The 24,230-nt window shown below is 41.1% G+C and overlaps 1 protein-coding gene across 1 annotated transcript in view; it reads left to right on the top strand.

The window, feature by feature from the left end:
• LOC115110712 (forkhead box protein K2-like) overlaps positions 1-24,230 on the top strand; it is a 35,066-nt gene that overhangs the window by 4,307 nt on the left and 6,529 nt on the right. Inside the window, exons 2-5 of the mRNA XM_029636573.2 lie at positions 7,722-7,910; positions 11,122-11,272; positions 18,627-18,773; positions 20,107-20,300. Of these exons, the coding sequence (XP_029492433.1) occupies positions 7,722-7,910; positions 11,122-11,272; positions 18,627-18,773; positions 20,107-20,300 (681 nt within the window). The remainder of the gene's footprint in view (positions 1-7,721; positions 7,911-11,121; positions 11,273-18,626; positions 18,774-20,106; positions 20,301-24,230) is intronic.

The raw sequence follows: 24,230 nt of genomic DNA, 5'->3' as shown, positions 1-24,230 counted from the left end.
TACTGTATAGTAGTTGTTGAGTGGGATCTGTGTGTGTGTGTGTGTGTGTGTGTGGGGGGGGGGTCACCATTTCTTTGGATTCCTCATGTCTAACTCATTGTTAGAAAAAAGTTTGATCCAAGTCAAATCTTAGGTGCTATATTTATTGAATATTATATGAATCCTCTAAATTTAAAATGGCCAGTTGGGTTCAATCGATTATCTCAATGTTGCAGGAATGCTAGTCTTATCTAACAGAAATGATTTCAGAACAATCTGAGATGGTGGGTGTCAAACCTCTCTTGTGCTTTTTAAGTTTGAACGATCCAAAGGCATCATTAGACCTATTGAATATTGCTACCTGCCTCTACCACCAGGGTTGCAAACTAGTCACCTTTTGGCCCGTTTTTTTAATCCAAATTAGGTGACCTACGTGATTCGTATAGATCCAATGATAAATGTTTTGGGGGGGGGGGGGTTGGATCACTACTGGCTGTAAGGGAACGAGTGATGCAAGTTTGGAGCAATACTGACTGTATCAAAGCCTCGGCCAATCGTTTACATAACAGAATGCAGCGCAGCACGCGACTGAAGAAAGAACCAACTTACTAGTTACAGCATCAGCGAGCGCTCTGGAAAGGGAGCTTGTCTGTTACAGCAGTGCATCCCCTGAACGATAACGAAGAGGTGACATTAGATGAGTAGCCTGACCATGGAGACGGGTGAGAAGGTCATGAAATGTACTTCATGAGCTGTAACCGAAAAACGAATGGCATTTGGAAAGTTTGTGGTGAGGGAGAACGTGTGGAACTGGTATTAGCATTGTTAAGTATCTTGCTAGCTGGATTGAATTCTCAGTTAGCTAGCCAGAGAAATGTTGAGCAACATTAGCCAACTTATCTGATCAAATAATTGAGTTTACGGTGTGAAAATTAGCTTGCTAATAAAGTAGACAGCTAACGTTACAATATCAAATGAGCTAACGTTAGTAACCTAACCAATTCCCTATAGTATTAACTGGTGTATGACTCCTTGCCGTTCCTCAAGTTATAACGCGTTAGTTGCTTACTGGACCCTGGCAATCTGTAAAATGTTAACTAGCTAAAGAACTAACCACGATCTGTTAACTAATGTTTTCCCTCTACAGTATGTGGTTAATTTTCAGAATGAGAGAATTAGGTGAAAATGAGGCGTTGCTTGTTAAACAAGTACATTCAGGGTGTGGAGCTGGGCCTGGCTTAAGCTGGATACCACTGTAGAGGTGAAAGGAACACCACACACTTTCCCTCTTTCTCACTTTTGCTGGCACATTGTAGAACAGATGTCCACAGGCGGTGTACAATGTAATAATGTGCAGTGCAGCCCAAATATATTGTTTTTGTTGTGTTGTGTACGTCACCCCGCTCCTCCGCTCTCTCCACTGGCTTCCAGTTGAAGCTCGCATCCGCTACAAGACCATGGTGCTTGCCTACGGAGCTGTGAGGGGAACGGCACCTCAGTACCTCCAGGCTCTGATCAGGCCCTACACCCAAACAAGGGCACTGCGTTCATCCACCTCTGGCCTGCTCGCCTCCCTACCACTGAGGAAGTATAGTTCCCGCGCAGCCCAGTCAAAACTGTTCGCTGCTCTGGCCCCCAATGGTGGAACAAACTCCCTCACGACGCCAGGACAGCGGAGTCAATCACCACCTTCCGGAGACACCTGAAACCCCACCTCTTTCAGGAATACCTAGGATAGGATAAAGTAATCCTTCTCACCCCCCCTTAAAAGATTTAGATGCACTATTGTAAAGTGGCTGTTCCACTGGATGTCTTAAGGTGAACGCACCAATTTGTAAGTCGCTCTGGATAAGAGCGTCTGCTAAATGACTTAAATGTAAATGTAAATGTTGTGTTGAACTTGACAGCAACACGTGTGAGGGGGATAATAACTTAACTCAGTGAATGTTATTTTTGGACACATGTAGCTTTGTGCACTTGATCGATGTCTATAGTGACCACTATAATAGAGCAAAAATAGAATGCCTGTTTGTTTCATTCAATTTCTACTTTAAAATGTACTTTTCCCAAGTGCAATATGTGTGTGTGGTCACAAGTGTTCTATTATAAAGGCTGTCATGGCTAACTGCAATATTAGTGTATTGTTTTTTTTTCTCAACTTGAGTGTCATTTGTAGTGAAGTCTAGGCAACAAATAACATTGGATTGCTTTCTTTACATTTTTTTTAGCTGTGAGTTAGGTTCACATTAACCACTTTATTTTATACTGACACTGATCATGTAGATCATATTCTTTGTTTAATTAGTTCAAACCTGCAGGGATCTTTTGCATATTTCAGTGTCACCTTTTTGGGCCCTCACCAGTTTGCATCCCTGTATCATGCTGGTAACTAGTTTTGAAAAAACATGTTTTCCCACTAGACACTAGCTACGTACGTGTGGTCTGCATAATGAGGTCATCAACATCCCCCTATTTCATCAAATCATTTAGTTTCCCATGTTCTTTGTTGACAGGGGTGTTACATTGGTCCTGAAAGGGTGTTGGAGTGCATATGCATAATTGAAGTGTCTGTCTTCACAAGGCTGGTTCCCAGCAGTTTTTCACCCTCTGAGTAGAAATGCTAATTTGAGACTTGGGTGTCAGGGACACTGTTCTCTCTGAATGTGCTCTATGCCAGCTCTGGGGCTTGGCAACAAGTGCTGCAGCACCTGGCATCCGGACCAAAAGGAAGCAGTGCTGGCATAACAATCTGGGCCTCCATCTCTCTTTGGGGTGTGGTGATGGATCCTGATCCTGCACTGATTGAAACTTGGTGTATATGGACATCTCCTCCATTCTAGGAATTCACACTGAATTTAGCCTGAGCCTCTGGAAGCAACGTCAGCACAAGAACTGTTTGTCAGGAGCTTCATAAAATGTGTTTCCATGACCGAGTAGCCTTACACAAGCCTAAGATCACCATTCCCAATGCCAAGTGTCGGCTGGAGTGAAGCTCGCCGCCATTGTACTCTGGAGCAGTGGAAACTTGTTCTCTGGAGTGATGAATCACACTTCACCATCTGGCAGTCCGACGGACAAATCTGGGTTTGGTTGATGCCAGGAGAATGCATAGTGCCAACTTTAAACTTTGGTGGAGGAATAATGGTCTTGGGCTGTTATTCATGGTTCGGGCTAGGCCCCTTAGTTCCAGTGAAGGGAAATCTTAACGTTACAGCATACAATGACATTCTAGACTTTTGTGCTTCCATCTTTGTGGCAAGAGTTTGAGGAAGGCCCTTTCCTTTTTCAGCATGACAATACTCCCATGCACAATGCGAGGTCCATATAGAAATGAATTGTCGATCGATGTGGAAGAACTTGACTGTCCTTTACAGAACCCTGACCTCAACCCCATCAATCACCTTTGGGATGAATTGAAACGACGACTGCGAGCCAGGCCTAATTGCCCAACATCAGTGCCCGACCTCAGTAATGCTTTTGTGGCTCAATAGAAGCAAGTCCCCGCAGCAATGTTCCAACATCTATGGGAAGGCTTTCTTCGAAGAGTGGAGGCTGTTATCTTCTTAAGGCTAGCTAGCGGAACCATTTACATTACATTTAAGTCATTTAGCAGACGCTCTTATCCAGAGCGACTTACAAATTGGTGCGTTCACCTTAAGACATCCAGTGGAACAGCCACTTTACAATAGTGCATCTAAATCTTTTAAGGGGGGGGGGGTGAGAAGGATTACTTTATCCTATCCTAGGTATTCCTGAAAGAGGTGGGGTTTCAGGTGTCTCCGGAAGGTGGTGATTGACTCCGCTGTCCTGGCGTCGTGAGGGAGTTTGTTCCACCATTGGGGGCCAGAGCAGCGAACAGTTTTGACTGGGCTGCGCGGGAACTGTACTTCCTCAGTGGTAGGGAGGCGAGCAGGCCAGAGGTGGATGAACGCAGTGCCCTTGTTTGGGTGTAGGGCCTGATCAGAGCCTGGAGGTACTGAGGTGCCGTTCCCCTCACAGCTCCGTAGGCAAGCACCATGGTCTTGTAGCGGATGCGAGCTTCAACTGGAAGCCAGTGGACATCATCCACTAAAATGGCAGAGCGTGAAATTCAAAAATATATTTTAGAAAAATGTAACTTTCATACATTCACAAGTGCAATATACCAAATTAAAGCTTAACTTGTTAATCTAGCCACCGTGTCCAATTTCAAAAATGCTTTACAGGGAAAGCACACCATGCGATTGTTAGGTCAGCGCCTAGTCACAAAAAACACACAGCCATTTTCCAGCCAAAGAGAGGAGTCACAAAAAGCACAAATAGAGAGAAAATTAATCACTAACCTTTGCTCTTCACCAGATGGCACTCATAGGACTTAACCTCTTCAGTCGACCCTCTACTTTTTTGAACATTCTGTTAAAAATCGCGCAACATTTCAGCGCCCTGCTACTCATGCCAGGAATATAGTATATGCATTTGCTTAGTCTGTGTGGATAGAAAACACTCAGACGTTTAAAAAACTGGTTAAATCACTGCTGTGGCTTTACCAGAACGGCATTTACATCGAAAAGCACAGGAAAAACTGATCACTGAAAATGGGGAAAATATATCCATGCGCTACTTGAACCCATTGATAAACGTGAACCACAATTAATTGACTGAGGTTGCAGTACCTACAGCTTCCACAGGGTGTCTAGAGTCTTGTCATTTCCCTTCGAGTTTTTTCTTGGTCAAACACATACAGGACACCGTATCTAATCCGGTCTAGGACCGGATATTTTCGTTGAGTTTCTAGCCGGACATTTTTCCAGACGGACAGCTAATGATCTTTACATCGCCTCCTGATGAATTTTATCGCTTATTAACGTTTACTAATACCTAAAGTTGCATTACAAACGTATTTGAAGTGTTTTGTGAAAGTTTATCGTCGACTTTTTGAATTTTAAAAAATGACGTTACGTTTTGAAACAATGTTTTTTTCGTTTATCACACAGTCTACATATAACGATATCTAGGCTTTATATGGACCGATTTAATCGAAATAAAGACCCAAATAGTGTTTATGGGACATCTAGGAGTGCCAACAAAGAAGATGGTGAAAGGTAATGAATGTTTTCTATTTTATTGTGCGGTTTGTGTAACGCCGAAATGCTAATTATTTTGTTTACGTCCCCTGTGGGTCTTTTGGGGTGTTGCATGCTATCAGATAATAGCTTCTCATGCTTTCGCCGAAAAACATTTTAAAAATCTGACTTGTTGCCTGGATTCACAACGAGTGTAGCTTTAATTCGATACCCTGCATGTGTATTTTAATGAACTTTTGAGTTTTAACTAATACTATTAGCATTTAGCGTAGTGCATTTGCATTTCCAGAGCTCTAGTTGGGACGCAAGCGTCCCGAGTAGAAGCAACAGGTTAATGTTACACAATACATGTATGTTTTGTTTGATAAAGTTCATATTTATATCCAAAAATCTGTTTACATTGGCGCATTATGTTCAGTAATGTTGTGCCTCAAACATCTGTCGAATTTGCAGAGAGCCGCAGCAATTTACAGAAATACTCATCATAAACTTTAATAAAATATACAAGTGTTATGCATAGAATTAAAGATGTACGTCTTGGTGACGGGGCAGTATTTTCACGTCCGGATGAAATGCATGCCCAAATTCAACTGCCTGCTACTCATCCCCAGAAGGTAAGAGTTTTAGAAACTTCAGTGTTTTCTATCCAAATCTACTAATAATATGCTTATTAGTAGATTTGGATAGAAAACACTGAAGTTTCTAAAACTATTTGAATCATGTCTGTGTATAACAGAACTTAATTAGCAGGCGGAACCCCGAGGACAAACCATTCAGATTTAGTTTTTTGAGGTCACTCTCTTCAATGGGCTTTCATTGGGAATCCATATTTATAAGGGACCTTCTTGAAGTTCCTATTGCTTCCACTGGATGTCAACAGTCTTTAGAAATTGGTTGAGGTTATTGCTTTGTGTAATGAAGAAGTATGGCCATCTTGAACGAGGGTCACTTGAAGTGTACTGTTAGAGTCGCATGACCAGAAAGCATGCTTCAGTTTGTTTTCTTCCTGTATTGAACACAGATCATCCCGTCTTCAATCTTATCCATTATTTATGTAAAAAAAATACCTAAAGTTGTGTTACAAAAGTAGTTTGAAATGTTTTGGAAAAGTTTACAGGTAACTTTTGAGATATTTTGTAGTCACATTGAGCAAGTTGGAACCGGGGATTTTCTGGATCAAACGTGGCAAATAAATTGACAATTTGGATACATATCGACGGAATTAATTGAACAAAAGGACCATTTGTGATGTTTATGGGACATATTGGAGAGTGCCAACAAAAGAAGCGCGTCAAAGGTAAGGCATGAATTATATTTTTTATTTCTGTGTTTTGTGTCACACCTGCAGGGTGAAATATGGTTTCTCTTTGTTTACGGAGGTGCTATCCTCACATAATAGAATCGTTTGCTTTCGCCAAAAAGACTTTTTGAGATCTAACATGTTGGCTGGATTCACAACAAGTGTAGCTTTAATTTGCTATCTTGCATGTGTGATTTAATGTAAGTTTGATTTTTATAGTAATTTATTTGAATTTGGCGCTCTGCATTTTCCCTGGCTTTTGGCCAGTCGGGATGCGTCCCACATATCCTAGGGAGGTTGATGCAACCGCTGTGTCAGATTTCAAAAAGGTTTACGGAAAAAGCACACCATGCAAGTACCGTGCTCAGCCACAAAAACAAGCCATACAGATACCTGCAATGTTGTGGAGGCAGAAATAGTGTTATAAATATTCACTTACCTTTGATGATCTTCATCAGAATGCACTCCCAGTTCCACAATAAACGTTTGTTTTGTTTCATAAAGTTAATCTTTATGTCCAAATACCTCCTTTTTTTGCGTGTTTAGTTCACTAATCGAAATTCACAAGGTGCGGCAAGTCCAGACAAAGTCAAAACGGTTATATTACAGTTCGTAGAAACAAGTCAAGCAATGTATAGAATCAATCTTTAGGATGTTTTTATAATAAATCTTCAATAATATTCCAACCGGACAATTCCTTTGTCTTTAGAAATTAAAAAGGAACACAGCTCGCTCTCACGGCCACGCGCGTGACGTAGCTCAAGGCATTCAGCCAGACACCTGATTCAAACAGCTCTTATTCGCTCCCCCTTCATAGTAGAAGCCTGAAACAAGGTTCTAAAGACTGTTGACATCTAGTGGAATCCTTAGGAAGGATTGCACTTTCTGTTCGAAAGGCAATGACTTGAAATACTACAAACCTCAGATTTCCCACTTTCTGGTTGGATTTTTCTCAGGTTTTCGCCTGCCATGTGAGTTATGTTATTCTCACAGACATCATTCAAACAGTTTCAGTGTTTTCTATCCAAATCTACTAATAATATGCATATATTAGCTTATGGGCCTGAGTAGCAGTTTACTCTGGGCACGGTTTTCATCCGAATGTAAAAATACTGCCCCCTATCCCAAACGGGTTATAGCAGCAAAAGGGGAACCAACTCTATATTAATGTCCATGATTTTGGAATAAGATGTTCGATGAGCAGGTGTCCATATAATGTAGTGTATAACGAAAAAGAGATTACATACAAAATGTTTTTTACAGTTTACATACATTTAAAAACATTAACATGTAGTGTGTGGATGCTCAGAGGCCAGACTGGAAGGTTGCATTACATTGTGTGGTAGGTGAATTTTAACCTTTTGTCTCTTTCTCTGCAGGTGCACTTTCAGGTTTCCCAGCACAAATATCAAGATCACATTCACAGCCCTGTCCAGTGGAAAGAGGGAGAAGCGTGAGGCGCCTGAGTCTCCAGTAAAACCAGTCCACATCTCTCCACTCACCATAAACATTCCAGACAACATCGCCCACCTCATAAGCCCCCTGCCCTCACCCACCGGCACCATCAGGTACAGTAACAGTAGGCCTGGGCCTCAGTTAACCTTGAGATAACTTATTATCATACTGGCCTGGCGGCTAATGCTTAGTTTATTGAACTCTAGGTGAAGCTGTGAACCAGGCTCAGCTTGCAGCTTAGGTCACCTCCTAACCCACACAATCTGTCCAACACAGCTTTATTGTGTGTACTTGTTAAGCCTAGTCTGTGTGTAGCCATTGGCAGCCTTCACTTAGCTGCTGTGTGCGTGTTGACTGAAAACACATAGCTCCTAGCAATGTTAATTTTGACAGCTGTTTTAGTTTTAATACCTTTTATTCTCAGTCACATTTTTAGTAATTTCACCCTTTGTTAGTTATTATTAGTCGACTAAAACTCTGGGCAGTTTGTCTATTTTAAGTCACAGCCATTTAGGTCACATAGTAAGTGCATTTTTCCCCCGTTTTAAATTATGAATATTTAGGCTACCTCTAACTTCCATCATATGCATATTTCTTAAAGGGGGGAAATTGAGCTTTACAAAAATGCCGGGAGTATTACTGTACTACTAATATTCAACAAATAGCATTTGTTTTTTCCATAGGAAAGGTTAGTTACAAGTCAAGTGTCCTGTAGGCTTGGGTGGTATTTGGAAGAATCCACGGGAGGATTTTTCAAAACATTATTTTACGTGATGAAGCTTACCGTAGTTCCCCAGAACAGTTGAGCCAGTCACGTGTTTGTTTGTAAGTAGCACAATTGGAGAAAGCCATGTGGTGAGTCCACAGCATTCTATATCGATTGGCGAGTCTCTGTTGTGCGGCGCACATGAGGTGATGAAGCCATCAGATATCTTATATTGGCTTTCTGACAGAAGTCAGAACGCTAGATGAGGTCTGTACAGCTGCCATTTTCCCCCTGTTTTCTACTCGTGGTTTTTTTTTTTTTTTTTTTTTTTTTTTTTTTCTCCCCCCATCTGGTCCATGTACACATGCTTCTCTTCCTTTGGAAAGCAAGCATCCCAACTTTGTTCATTTGCACAGTTTCTCTCGTTCGCTTTCACTTGTAAATGTCCATACAGATCAAAAATGACATTCGGTAGCTACTTTTGTTTAACTTTATGAGCTGTATTTGCTGGTCTTTGTAATTTAGTTTGTTTTGCTCGTTGGCATTTTGCAATTAGTTTGCTCATTTTTGTTAGCATTCTGGTAAGAAGCCTAGTTGAATTTTCTTGTTTGTAGCACCTGTGCTATGCTGGTAATACCGTAAATCCTAGAACGAGAAAAGGACTGTATGACAATGAAAATCTGTATACCGCACAAGCCTACTGTCCTGGCTTCGCATCAGTTTAAAAGATTGAACGAGTGGCTGAAGTGACCACCTGGAAACTGTGTGGGAGAGCCTGGCAGATCAACTCAATCAGACCGTGCAGCTCAAATCTGTAATGAGAGGATTGAATGAAATATTCTACACGCAGGCATGCAAAACAGTTGAAAAGGAGCTTCATGTCAAATGAAATGTGAGACGAATGGATGTGGAATTCTCCTCTTCACATTTTCGTAGACTAAAATGGAAATTAATTTGTTATAGTTTTTTCCAGTGCATTTCATTATCGTAGTAGTTTTAGACAGGAAAAATAGGTTGTTAATTTAGCCAACAATAACTAAATCAACACTAGGGGTGTGAACGTTTAAATGAAAATTGGGATTCTTAATGTTAGGAAACATTTTTAAATTCACATTGCAGTTATCACACAACGTATTTTGTGTTTTTGCCAAACTAGACGATCTGCTATATAGGCCTGGGGAAAGTTGTGTAAAGGTTGACTCAACGATATGACTTAGCTGCAGAAAGTAAACTGCATAGTGGGTAAATTTCCGCAACATCGAAGAGTGTTGAAGTGCGTGCTTGGCTCAACTTCTCAGCTGTTTTTGTCCTCTTTCTGCCTGGTGGCTGACCTGCCTATACTGTGCTCCTCCCCTCTCTCTCCGTCCCTCGCTAACTCGCTATGAAAGATGCAAGTGATTCTGTTCTCTGAAGTATGGTAACTAATCCAGGGCTCTACAGTGCGCATATGCGCCTAAATATTTTTCTGTGCGACCTGGCCATTTTGTTTAGGAGCGCCTGGAACATTTGAAGGATTCTAGCTTTAATATCTCAAATATTGTTAATTGTGCTCAGTTGTAATCAAATTCTTAGCGGAATTGAATCTTAACTCTCCAGAAATGGGGAGTTGACGTGCAAGTCTGAGTCAAATGTTTTGGCGGGAACTGTCCACCACTGCGTCATCATCGTTAACAGTTGGAGAAATAGCAGAGAAAGGCAAGCGACAGCACTGAAGCCCTGTATGGCAATGTTTTGAGAAGTGAATGAGAAGGAAATGCACATTTTGTGAGGTGGAATTGAAGTACAGTAATGGTAGTACAGGTGCAGTGCTTAACCATCTGAAAGGGGCACACCGTGAGACCCAAAATGGTTTTAGCAGCAGCGCAGCTGAATTCACGTGGAGTTATTTTCTTCCTATCGTTTTAACGGAAAACCGATGATAAAAATTGCTGTTTAAACATGAAGAACTTTTCCTCCCATGCGTCCCAAACTGCTGCATATATATACCCTGACTCTGCTTCCACTGAACACAAGAGAAGTGACACAATTTCAGGCACCGCATTGATTATATGTAACACAGGACAAGCTTGTTAAACTAGTAATGTCATCAACCATGTGTAGTTAACTAGTGATAAGATTTTTTTAAAATATAAGATAAGTTTAATGCTAGCTAGCAACTTACCATGGATCCTTGCTGCCTGCACTCACGTAACAGGTGGTCAGCCTGTCATGCAGTCTCCTCGTGGATTGCAATATAATTGGCGTCCAAAAATGCCGATTACCGATTTATGAACACTTGAAATCGGCCCCAATTAATTTGCCATTAGATTACTTGGTCGACCTCTAGTGCGAATCACCCATGAATTCCTACTAGCACATCTGCCAATCAGCTACGGCACATTGCACCGATGATGGAACTGCTCCAGATACAGTGAAGAATGGAAAAAATAATATTGATGTAAACCATTGCTTGATTTCTAAAAAAGCAACTGAGGTCATCAGTGGATCAATTATGCAGTTTTGTTTGTAGCCTAAAAGTATTGCATTATTCTTAGTCAGATAATTTGATATGTACTGTGTTTGTCATCATGCTGGCAGAGACTTGGTGACTAACAGTCTGGTCCTCTTCTTCCCCACAGTGCTGCCAACTCGTGCCCCTCCAGTCCCAGGGGAGCGGGCTTTTCCGGCTACAGGATGGGTCGCATCGTCAGCTCTGCAGAGCTACAGCTCATAAACGACAACTCCCAGTCAGAGAACGACAAGGAGGCCTCAGGAGGGGACAGCCCCAAGGTGAGCACCACATACAGAGCATCTCCATTGAACATGCTTTTAGTCTAAGGCTAGGCTTAAATTCATCTGTGTCTGAAACTGGCATTTTTAATTTAGTGGCAATCAGCAGTTGAAAACATAAAATGTTATCCCTGCCACTGTTTTGGTAAAAAGCTGAGGGATGGAGCTGGAGAAATGTAACCACTCTCAAATTTATAGATGGAGCTATGGATGCAAGAATTGACCAACCATGATATCAATATAGCTTTAATGTTATGAGGGTGTACAGTGTTTGTTTACATTTACTTTTTAGGGTTGCACATTTTGGGGAATATTCAGAGGTGGAAACTTTCTGTGGGAATTAACGGGACTATATGGTAATTAACGGATATCTATGCAAATTAATATTAATGCCATTTAAATGTTTTTTTGCTTTGGATATATTTACCATATCATATGGAGACAGAAACATAAACCCTTTACCTTATCATAAGTAGACATAATAGCAAATGTTTAAATCCTTCCAATAGAGAATTTTATTCAATAAATTCAATAAATTGAACTTTAAATGACTTTTCACATGGGATGATTTCACTGAACAACAAAAGAGGAATATTGAATGATCTCCAATGATCCATCGTATCTCCCAAACAACTTTTTTTCATCATACATCTGTAAAATGATAGTCTAGAAACTAAAGCTTTGGTTGTCTTCCTCTCAGGCTTCTGTCTTCTCCCTGGATCTCCTCAATGTCCACCTCTTGAACATCAGAATCTGAGGCCTCATCTTCAGTCACTTTCCAACCTTGTTGAGGATGACTTGTTGTCAGGCTCAAGAACCCTCAAATTTGCCTGGATGGTCACCAATTTGTTTCAGCCCTTGTATGGGTCAGCCTGTTGCGTGCTTTGGTGTGTGTTCCCAAACAAGGACCCGTTGCGCTCTGAGGCGGCTGATGTTGGTGGGATTTGGAGGATGATGGAGGCAACAGGGGAAAGAGCCTCATATCCACAAAGTCCTTTCCACCAGGTGGCTGATGAGATATGTTGGCATGACTGCTTCACCATGCCGAAGCCCTTGCTTGGAAGTTTAGCTCGCTAGACTGCAAATAACCTTGCCCTCATCAAGGCCAAGGTGGCGAGACACTGTAGCGATGACACCATAGGTTGATCTCTGCACCTGACAGGATGCTCTTGCCGGCATACTTGGGGTCCAACGTATGTGGTGGTGTGTATGGGCTTCAGGCAGAAGCCTTCATGCTTTCTGATGTATTTCAGAACTGCATTTTCCTCTGCTTGGAGCAACAGTGAAGTGGGCAGGGCAGTATGGATTTCTTCTCTTACATCTGCAAGCAGAGTCTGAACATCAGACAGGATGGCATTGTCTCCCTCAATCCGTGCAATGGCTACTGTTTTAGGTTTCAGGCTGCTTACCACTCTCTCCCAAAATACATTACCCAGGAGGATCCTCTTGAAGGGGCTGTCTATATCGGCAGACTGTGATATGTTCTTGGAGAGACTCCTTCCCCTCCAGGAGACTGTCAAACATGATGACGTGTTGGGCAGCTTCAATGTGGTGCTCTTATTCTTCTCACTTTGCTTGGTGAGGTAGATTGCTGCTATAACTTGATGACCCTTCACATACCTAACCATTTCTTTGGCTCTCTTGTAGTGTGTATCCATTGTTTTCAGTGCTATGATGTCCTTGAGGACCAGATTCATCAATGCATGAGCAGCACAGCCAATGGGTGTAATGTGAGGGTAGGACTATCCACTTTAGACCAAGCAGCCTTCATGTTCGCAGCATTGTCTGTCACCAGTGCAAATACCTTCTGTGTTCCAAGGTCATTGATGACTGCCTTCAGCTCATCTGCAATGTAGATAACAGTGTGTTTGTTGTCCCTTGTGTCTGTGCTCTTGTAGAATACTGGTTGAGGGATGGAGATGTGGTTAATTATTCCTTGCCCTTGAACATTCGACCACCCATCAGAGATGATTGAAATAGTATGCTTTCTCTATGATTTGCTTGACCTTCACTTGATCTCTGATCTCTGCATCCAGCAAATGAGTAGATAAAGCATGTCTGGTTGGAGGGGTGTATGCTGGGCGACTAACATTCAGAAATCTCTTCCAATACACATAGCCTGTGAGCACCAGTTGCGTTACACAGCTCGAGCAAGACATTAATCAGCATTTCACTGACTACGTTCCTCCATTGAGTAAAAAATACTGACTCCAGGAGGAATTGTGTTAAGGTGTCTGAATCATCATTTTCACCTCGAATAGAAGTAGAGGGACTTTTGTCAGAGGTTGTTTGTGATCACTGAGGAAATTTTATGCACTTGGCCAGATGATTCTGCTTCTTTGGTGCATTTTTCACATACGATTTGACACCGTATTTGCAAATGTACACAGCTTTTCCTTCTACATTAGCTGCAGTGAAATGTCTCCACACATCAGTGCCCGTGGCATTTTCCTGTAAAGATTAGAAAAAAATGAGTTAAAAAAACATACAATTCCATGTACAGATAAATAGTTAAGCAGTTAGATTAAACAACTCCTTTGTGAGATGTTTTAAAATTAAACATACATGGAAACAGGTGGCTTAACACTCCTCAGTTAGCAGGCTCAAGCAAGCTAAAAACCCACATGGTAGCAAAAACTAACTAGCAGAAATTGTTAACAAGTTAGAAATGATTTAAACACTTTGCTGTAGGCTACTGTTTACTAGTTAACAAAAAAATCACGTGTCATATAAAATATACTCACCCCACCCAGTATTGTAATCAAAACTTACCAGAAAGCATGTAGTCCTTGGCTCATACAGTGTAGTAGTGTGGGCTCAAGTAGCATCTCATTAGTGTGCAAGATCTTGAGAATCAGCTGTACATGTGATGGAAGAATGCACTGTGCATGCAGAGGGTTGCAACTCCATTGAATTGGGGATAGTTTAACCAAAATATGCCACAAGACCTAGAATTGCCTTATGTGTATCTCTCAAAGGTTCACTGTTATAAGTTAACTTTTTTTAAAGGAAAAAAAAAAGAATTGAAGCAAAATTCCTGGGCATAACTTCCCATGGAAAATTTCTGGAAAGTTTCCGCTGCTTTGCAACTCTAGTGCTGAGTGATTAGTGCTTTTCGTTTTGGTTCTATTATTAAAAAATAATCACTTTATATTTACTTTATAAATATTTAAAATAGTTCAGTTGTTGGGTATATTACATTTTGTTTTATTTGATGACTTTTTTTTATTCCAAGTCATCTCTATAGAGCTGCTGTTTGACAAAATGTATTTTAAAAGTTCTTGAGTAAATAAGGCATACTTTTACAACTTCTGAATATCAACTATCAATCACTTAGAGCATGTATTTTCAGGTAGAGATACCTCCCAAAGCAACTGCTCCCTATGCCTCTCACTCACATGTCTTCTGTCTCTTCTCTCCCTCTGGGTGCCCCACACAGACTGGACAAGTAGGCGTGAAATAGTTTATGGTCATGTTGGTTAATTACTGTGCTAATATATGTAGAATATTGTCCTGTTGGAAACTACAACTACCATATCACACAGTTTGGACTTGATCTGATATCTCTATTGGTAAAAAAAAACAAAAACATATCTGTTTCGGTTAATTGCTCAACACTACTTTGTTTACTAACATTGGAGTTTAACAAGTTTGTTTGGATGGGGTATGACAGTTGAACTAAGCTCGAGGCATTTATAAGTTATATTCTTCAAGAATCAATGGGTACTGCAACTGCAGATTGCCCTTTTTAAATAAGTGCACACTTGAATTAATTGGAGAGGAAAGGTCGTCATGTGTGCCTGTTTTGGCATTTTAACTGATGCATGTGATAAAACAAACCCATGGTTGTCATCAAATGTAATTTGTCACATGCTTCGTAGACTAACAGTGAAATGCTTACTTATGGATTATTTTCCAACAATGCAGAGTTAAAGATGAGAGGAAAAATAATATACAAAATTGAGAGACACGAAGAATAAAAACCCATTGAATTAGAAATAGCATGGCTATACATATAGGGAGTACCCGTACCGAGTCGTACAAGGGTACGAGGTAATTGAGGTAGCTATGTAATGTACACACAGGTAGGGATAAAGTGACTCGGCAACAGGATAGATAATGGGCAGCAGCAGATGTGCAAAACAAAGTTAGTGACTAAGTGCAAAAAAGGGTGAATGCAGTTAGTCCTGGTAGCTATTTAACAGTCTTGTTTAGATGTCTTATGTCTCGGGGGTAGAAAGGTCCTGTTGATGTCAGACTTGGTGCATCGGTACTGCTTGCCGTGCAGTAGCAGAGAGAACAAGTCTGGCTTGGGTGGGTGGCTGTCTTTGACAATGTTTTGGGCCTTCCTCTGACACAGCCTGGTAGAGAGGCCCCAAGTGAGTCAAGATGCTGTTGATGGTGCAGCTGTAGAACTTTTAAAGGATCTGAGGGCCCATGCCAAATCTTTTCGGCCTCCTGAGGGGGAAGAGGCGTTGTCGTGCCCTCTTCACGACTGTTGGTGTGTTTGGACGATGATAGATCCTTCGTGATGTGGACACAGATGAACTTGAACCTCTCGGTCCACTCCACTACAGCCCTGTCGATGTGAATGGGAGTGTGCTCACCTCTACGTTTCCTCTAGTCCACGAATATAAACCGCACCCACTGAATTATTTAAAAAAAAAATGTATTTTGTACATAAATAAGCCGCACATGTCTATAAGCCGCAGGTGCCTACCGGTACATTGAAACAAATTAACTTTACACAGCCTTTAAACGAAACACGGCTTGTAACAAAAATTAACAGTGGCCTACCAAGAAAGTCATTGGTCACTATCTTCCTCCTCCTGTGCACTGAAACCACTGAAGCCATCTCCTTCGGTGTCGGAGTTGAATAGCCTCAGAATTGCTTCATCCGATGTTGGATCGTTTTCATTGTCGCTCTCGTCACTTTCATCCGGAGGCAAATACCCCGCTGAGCTCATGCTGCCCCTTCAACACGCAGCAGTACAGCCTTTCGAAACCTGTTAATGATAGTGGATTTTTTGACAATGCTCCACGCTGTCAGGACCCACTGGCAGACTTGACCATAAGTTGCTCTTCGCATGCGGCCCGTTTTAGTGAAGGATTTCTCCCCACTTGTCATCCAAGCCTCCCACTGAACAAGGAGTGCCACCTTAAATGCATGATTTACACTGATGTCGAATGGCTGCAAATACTTTGGGCCATCTGCTTTTCTTCCCTCTGAAAGCTGTTATCTTTTTGCACTGAGTCAGTTCCTCACGCTGCTTTCCAACATCTTATCATCGACTCATTAAGGCCAAGTTCCCGTGCAGCAGCTCTATTTCCTTTTCCAACAGCCAGATCGATCGCCTTCAACTTGAAAGCTGCATCATATGCATTTCTCCGTGTCTTTGCCATGATGAGGGTGACAAAATTACTACCGTAATCAGAATGATGGGAAGTTTGAGCGCAATCGATTTACGTCATATTATGTGACTGTGCTCAGTTTTTTGGCAGCATGAATCTTGTGAAAGCGGGAAAAATTCATAAATTAGCCACGTCATTGTATAAACCGCGAGGTTCAAAGCATGGGAATAAAGTTGCGGCTTATAGTCCGGAAATTACGGTAACTCATTTTTGACCAAATGAGCAGTTACTGCCTTTTTGATTGGTAGGGCAGAATTGTGGTCTGCTTGAAACATGTATGTATTACAGGGAGAGGTTGAACATATCAGTGAAGACCTTTTCCTGCTTGGCAGCTCATGCTCTGAGGACGTGTCCTGGTAATCTGTCTGGCCTTGTGAATGTTTACCTGTTTAAAGGTCTTACTCACATTGGCTATGGAGTGTGATCACACAGTCATTTGAAACAGATGGTTCAGTGTATCTTGCCTCAAAGCAAGCATAGAAAGCGTTTAGCTCGTCTGGTAGGCTCATATCACTGGGCAGCTCATGGCTAGCTTTCCCTTCGTAACCTGTGATAGTTTGTAAGCCCTACCACATCCGACGTGAGCTGGTGTAGTACGATTTGATCTTAGTTCTGTATTGACGCTTTGCTTGTTTGATGGTTTGTCGGAGGGTGTAGTGAAATTCCTTACAAGCATTTGGGTTTGTGTCCCGCTCCCTGAAAGCAGCAACTCTAGCCTTTAGCTCAGTGCTGATGTTGCCAGTAATCCATGTCTTCTGGTTGGGATTTTTACGTACGGTCACTGTGGGCAAGTCATTTTGAGTTTGTTTAATTTTTACAGGGACAGTGCACATTAATCAACGTTTCAGTCAAAGTGCCGGTTTTAGCCAGTCGGCAAATTTTCAACCGCAGTCCCTGGGAAGATTGTCGATGCACTTATTAATGATGCCAGTGACTGATGCCATCGGCTGAATCATGGTACATATTCCAGTCTGGGCCTTCAAAACAGTCCTGTAGCTTAGCATCTGCTTCACGGACCACTTCCGGTCACTTGAGTGAGCTTTTGCTTGTAAACAGGAATCAAGAGGATAGAGGTATGGTCAGATTTGCTAAAAGGAGAGAGGGATGTATATGCATTTCTGTGTTTGGAGTAAAGGTGATCTAGAGTTTTTTTTTTCACCTCTAGTTGTACAGGTGACATGCTGGTACAAATGAGGTAAAACGTATTTCAGTTTCCTGCATTAAAATCACGGCCACTAGGAATGCCACCTCTGGCTGAGCATTTTCTTGTTTGCTTATGGTCGGTCTTATACAGCTCATTGAGTCCAGTCTTATTGCCAACATCGGTTTATGGTGGTAGAAAAATATAATGATAACTCTCTTGGTAAATAGTATGGTCTACAGCTTATCATAAGGAATTCTAACGTGAGCAAAACCTCAGACGTACACCCCCTCCCCCGAGCTTTCCCGATGCCGCCGTTCTGTCATGCCGATGCATAGAAAAATCAGCTAGATTAATATTTTCCTTGTTCCACCACGACTTCAGAGAAACACAGGATATTAGTTTTTCAGATCACGTTGATGGGATAGTCTCAAAGAGAGCTCGTCCAGTGATTGCATGTTAGCCAGTAGCGCCACCTACTTAGTGTCAGAGATTTGGGCCTGGTCTGGGATAATCAATATGTCCTTCGACTCATTGCACTAAAAGTCCTCATCCAAATCGAGGTTGGTGATGGATTTGCTGGTTTCCAGAAGCTCTTTTCAGTCATAGGAAACGATGGTGTAAACATTGACGTAAACATTATGTACAAAAAAGTTAAGATCAACGCCCAAAAACACAAAATAGTTCAATTGGCCAGGAGCCTGTGAAACGGCTGCTATTCCCTCCAGTGCCATTGCTCACAATATGTGCTATGCTACCAAGTAAATGACACCCTTTCTTCCTTCCTCTTCTTCCCTTTAGGATGATTCCAAACCGCCATACTCATATGCGCAACTGATTGTCCAAGCCATTACAATGGCACAGGACAAGCAGCTCACACTAAACGGAATATACACTCACATCACCAAAAACTACCCCTACTACAGGACTGCAGACAAAGGCTGGCAGGTGAGAAATGGCGTCTTTCAATACAAATAATTTCATTGAAAATGGTGCATGTGAGGGAAAAGATCTGAACCTGTTTTGAATAGCATTAGGATTCCACCACATGGTTTTATTTGAAATATCTCAAAAACCAGAGCATAGCCCCTTGATTTTTTTCCACATTTTCTTGTTTCAACATGGATCAACATTGTAGTTACTCCACAATACTAACTTAATTGACAGAGGGAAAAGATGTCTGTACAGAATAAAAAATATACCAGAACATTCATCCTGTTTTCAAATAGGCACTAAAGTAATACTTGCCAAAGCAATTCACTTTTTGTCCTGAATACAAAGTGTTTGGGGCAAATCCAATACACCACATTACTGAGTACCACACTCTATATTTTCAAGCATAGTGGTGGCTGCATCATATTATGGGTATGATTGTAATTGTTAAGAACTGGGGAATAAATGGAATGGAGCTAAACACAGGCATAATACTAGAGCAGGGGTACTCTTACCTTATGAGTTCCAGAGCCTCCTGGTTTACAGTTCTACCTGATAATTAATTGCCCAGGTCTAAATCAGTTCCTGATTAGAGGGGAACGATGGAAAAAATGCAGTGGAACTGGTTTTGAGGTCGAGGGTCTTTGAGGAAAACCTGTTTCTCTCCGACACTGGGAGATGAATTCACCTTTCAGCAGGATAGTAATCTAAAACAAGGCCAAATCTTCACTGGAGTTGCTTACCAAGTAGGCTGTGAATGTGGCGGAGTTACAGTTTTGACTTAAATCTGCTTTAAATCTATGGCAAGACCTGAAAATGGTTGTCTAGCAATGATCAACAACCAATTTTGACAGAGCTTGAAGGATTTTGAAAAGAATAATGGGCAAGTGTTGCACAATCCAGGTGTGGAAAGTTCTTAGAGACGTACCCAGAAAGACTCAAAGCCTTAATTGCTGCCAAAGTATTAACTCGCTTGTGAATAATTATGTAAATTTGATTACTATTTAATTTTCAATCTGTTAGCAAATATTTCTAAAAACCGGTTTATTGTGTGTAGATGGGTGAGACTTTTTAAATACATTTTGAATTCGAGCTGTAACACAACAAAATGTGGAATAAGTAAAGGGGTATGAATACTTTCTGAAGGCATTGTATATTAAGATGTGCTTTGACTAATATGCAACCTTGTAAAAGTACACATTCACTTTGGCTTCAAACTGAAGGGCGGAACATGGCTTATCCCATCTGTTTCCTTGTTGTTTTTGAGCATGTGCCATTGAAATGTGACGTGAATAACAGCCTTGGCTGCAGTGTGTTCGTACTAACACGACGGCGTATTCTGTTGTAGAACTCGATCCGTCACAATCTGTCACTGAACCGCTACTTTATTAAAGTAGCCAGATCGCAGGAGGAACCAGGCAAGGGCTCGTTCTGGAGGATAGACCCATCCTCAGAGGGCAAGCTCATGGAGCAGGCCTTCAGGAAACGAAGGCCGCGGGGTGTGCCCTGCTTCAGGACCCCCCTCGGACCCCTCTCCTCCAGGTATGGACCTACTCACTCTCTCAGGTTTCAGTCACACGATGAGCTCGCTGCATGCTTTACTGCAGGGGTCTCCATCCGGTCGCTCGCAGCCCATCTATCCACATTGACATTATCCCATCCCTAGTTAGTTCCAGTTGGCCTAAAAAAGCCAAATGTAACACTATCTGCCAATTAATTTCCAGCAATAGTTCCCCTGTATGTCTGTGTAGTGCACACATTTCTCTTCCATTCACTTTGTGTAGCCAGTAAGACAGAATGATAACTGTCTTCAGGGTAGAAGGTAGGTTTGGGCGGCATACCGTATACCGGGGTATTTGGAAACGGCCACGGCATGGTTTTTCAATACCATTGAAACTTTCTTTTAAGTTTTTCAATATGTTTTTTTTTGTATTTTGTTACACAAACTGACTGCAGGTATTTACTTAAAAAGTAATATGTTAGGAGATGAAGCATATTGTGTTCTTAATTTCACCTGTCACATTATTTTACATTATGAAGCATAGTAGGTAGGTAGTAGGCAGGTAGGTGGTTAGAGTTGGGCCAGTAACAGAAAGGTTGCTAGATCGAATCCCTGAGCTGCCAAGGTAAAAATCTGTTCTGCTCCTGAACAAGGCAGGTACCAACTATTCTTAACCTGTTGCGACGAGCAATCCCGTATCCGGGAGCGTAATTATAGCCTCAAGCTCATTACCATAACGCAACGTTAACTATTCATGAAAATCGCAAATGTAATAAATATATTGGCTCACAAGCTTAGACTTTTGTTAACAAAACTGTCATCTCAAATTTTCAAAAAATGCTTTTCAACCATAGCTACACAAGCATTTGTGTAAGAGTATTGATAGCTAGCATAGCATTAAGTCTAGCATTGAGCAGGCAACATTTTCACAAAAACAAGAAAAGCTTTCAAATAAAATCATTTACCTTTGAAGAACTTCGGATGTTTTCAATGAGGAGACTCTCAGATGGCAAATGTTCAGTTTTTCCAAAAATATTATTTGTGTAGGAGAAATCGCTCCGTTTTGTTAATCACGTTTGGCTAAGAAGAAAAAACGAAAATTCAGTCATTAAAACGGAAAACTTTTTTCCAAATTAACTCCATAATATCGACAGAAACATGGCAAACGTTGTTTAGAATCAATCCTCAAGGTGTTTTTCACATCTATTGATGATAAATCACTCGTGGCAGTTTGGTTTCTCCTCGGAACAAAATGGAAAAATGCACGCACCTGGAGATTACGCAATAGTTTCGACGGAGGACACCGAGCGGACACCTGGTAAATGTAGTCTCTTATGGTCAATTTTCCAATGATATGCCTACAAATACGTCACAATGCTGCAGACACCTTAGGGAAACGACAAAAAGTGTAGGCTCATTCCTTGCGCATTCACAGCCATATAAGGAGACATTGGAACACAGCGCATTCAAAATCTGGCTCACTTCCTGTATGAAATTTCATCTTGGTTTCGCCTGTAGCATTAGTTCTGTGGCACTCACAGACAATATCTTTGCAGTTTTGGAAACGTCAGTGTTTTCTTTCCAAAGCTGTCAATAGTAGCTGCATAGTCAAGCATCTTTTTGTTACAAAATATCTTGTTTAAAACGGGAACGTTTTTCATCCAAAAATGAAATACTGCCCCCAGAGGTTCAAGAGGTTAAGCCATCATTGTAAATAAGAATTTGTTCTCAACTTCTTACGGCTGAAATCCCGTTAACGGGATCGATTTGACAACAGCCAGTGAAAGTGCAGGGCGCCAAATTCAGACAAATCTCATAATTAAAATACCTCAAACATACAAGTATTATACCACATTTTAAAGAAACTTGTTGTTAATCCCACCACAGTGTCCGATTTCAAAAAGTCTTTACGACGAAAGTATATGTTTAGGTCAGCGCCTAGTCACAAAAAAAAAGCCATTCTCCAGCCAAAGAGAGGAGTCACAAAAAGCAGAAATGGAGATGAAAATTAATCACAAATCTTTGATCTTCATCAGATGGCACTCATAGCACTTCATGTTACACAATACATGTATGTTTTGTTTGATAAAGTTCATATTTATATCCCAAAATCTCAGTTTACATTGGCACGTTATGTTCAGTAATGTTTTGCCTCCAAAACATCTGGTGATTTTGCAGAGCCACATTAATTTACAGGAATACTCATCATAAACGTTGATTAAAGATACAAGTGTTATGCATAGAATTAAAGATATTCTTCTCCTTAATGCAACCGCTGTGTCAGATTTCAAAAAAAGCTTTACGGAAAAAGCACACCATGCGATAATCTGAGTACAGCGCTCAGCCACCACACAGATACCCACCATGTTGTGGAGTCAACAAAAGTCAGAAATAGCATTATAAATATTCACTTACCTTTTGATGATCTTCATCGGAATGAACTCCCAGGAATCCCAATTCCACAATAAATGTTTGATAGAAGTCCATTTATGTCCAAACGCCTCCTTTTTGTTTGTGCGTTTAGTCCAATAATCCAAATGCACAACGCGTGCTCAACATCAGTCAGTGCACTAAGTTCAGACGAAAAGTAAAAAAAGTTCTATTACAGTTCGTAGAAACATGTCAAACGATGTACAGAATCAATCTTTAGGATGTTTTTATCAGAAATCTTCAATAATGTTTCACCAATTCCTTTGTCTATAGAAATGAAAAGGAACAGAGCTCGTGCTCACGGCTGTGCGCGTGACTAAACTAAAGGCTTTCAACCAGACCACTGGTTCAAACAGCTCTCATTATCTCCCCCTTCAGAGTAGAAGCCTGAAACAAAGTTCTTAGGAAGTGCAATCGGATCAAATTTACACTGTTTATTGGATAGGCAATGACTTGGGAAAAACTACAAACCTCAGATTTCCCACTTCCTGGTTGGATTTTTCTCAGGTTTTTGCCTGCCATATGGGTTCTGTTATACTCAGACATCATTCAAACAGTTTTAGAAACTTCAGAGTGTTTTCTATCCAAATCTATTAATAATATGCATATCTTAGCTTCTGGGCCTGAGTAGCAGTTTACTCTGGGCGCGCTTTTCATCTGAATGTGGAAACAGCACCTCCCAGCCATAAGAAGTTAACCGACTTGCCTAGTCAAATAAATGTTAAATGAAATTTTAAAAAATTTGTTTGTTTGTATATAGCACAATGGGAGAAAGCGTGAGCAGTTGTGTATTGACAGGGCTCGTGTTTTATATTGCCAGACAAAGTGTTTGTTTGTTTTTTCCAATAGAGGGATCAGAGACGTGCAACTATAGTTTTCCTTCACAGAAAACACATTCGGCAGAAAATAGCTTCATTTTCATCAGATGACAACCAAAGTGCAGCGCTATTTAGCAAGTAAATGGGCTTACAATGAAAAAGCAAGGTATTTATTGCAAAAAAAAGCTGCTACATTTCCTAATGTTTTGCTTAAAGTTAGTTCATCTTGCATTTTACTGGAGAAAAGGAGTCTGGCTACACTGAGTAAAGTACTGGAGAAAAGTAGCTCAACATCAGTCAGTGCTGTCTGCTGATAGGGTTTCTATGAATTCTCATCCGAGTGGAGAAATGCAACTGAAGCACAAAATGTGTGATGCTGAGCAGAAATTACAATAAGAAGCATATTACATCTGCGTTTACAAAATGCAGCAAGATAACACAAATTTTTTCCAGTGTGAGAAAAAGCAGAATTCTGCGTTAAAGCACAATACTATGTTTAATTTGCTAGTTATCAAAGTATGTGGCTGAATTAATAGGCTGACTGGGCATCATATAGTGTTAGCTTTCTCCCGTGTTTGAGAACTCAACTCAAAGCCCTTTGGATAAGTTATTTGTACAGCTGCCACTATCTTGATTTCCCTGTGCCTTTTCTCCTCTCCATTCTCGGGCCGTCTTCTCCTCCCCAGGCCCGTTGCCCTAGTGACTCCAGACTCCACACAGACA

The sequence above is a fragment of the Oncorhynchus nerka genome, linkage group LG26 (genome assembly GCF_034236695.1).
Source record: "Oncorhynchus nerka isolate Pitt River linkage group LG26, Oner_Uvic_2.0, whole genome shotgun sequence".
NCBI classification, from domain to species: domain Eukaryota; kingdom Metazoa; phylum Chordata; class Actinopteri; order Salmoniformes; family Salmonidae; genus Oncorhynchus; species Oncorhynchus nerka.
Note: the sequence above shows the minus strand (reverse complement) of the source record. Positions and strands in the feature narration are given on the sequence as shown.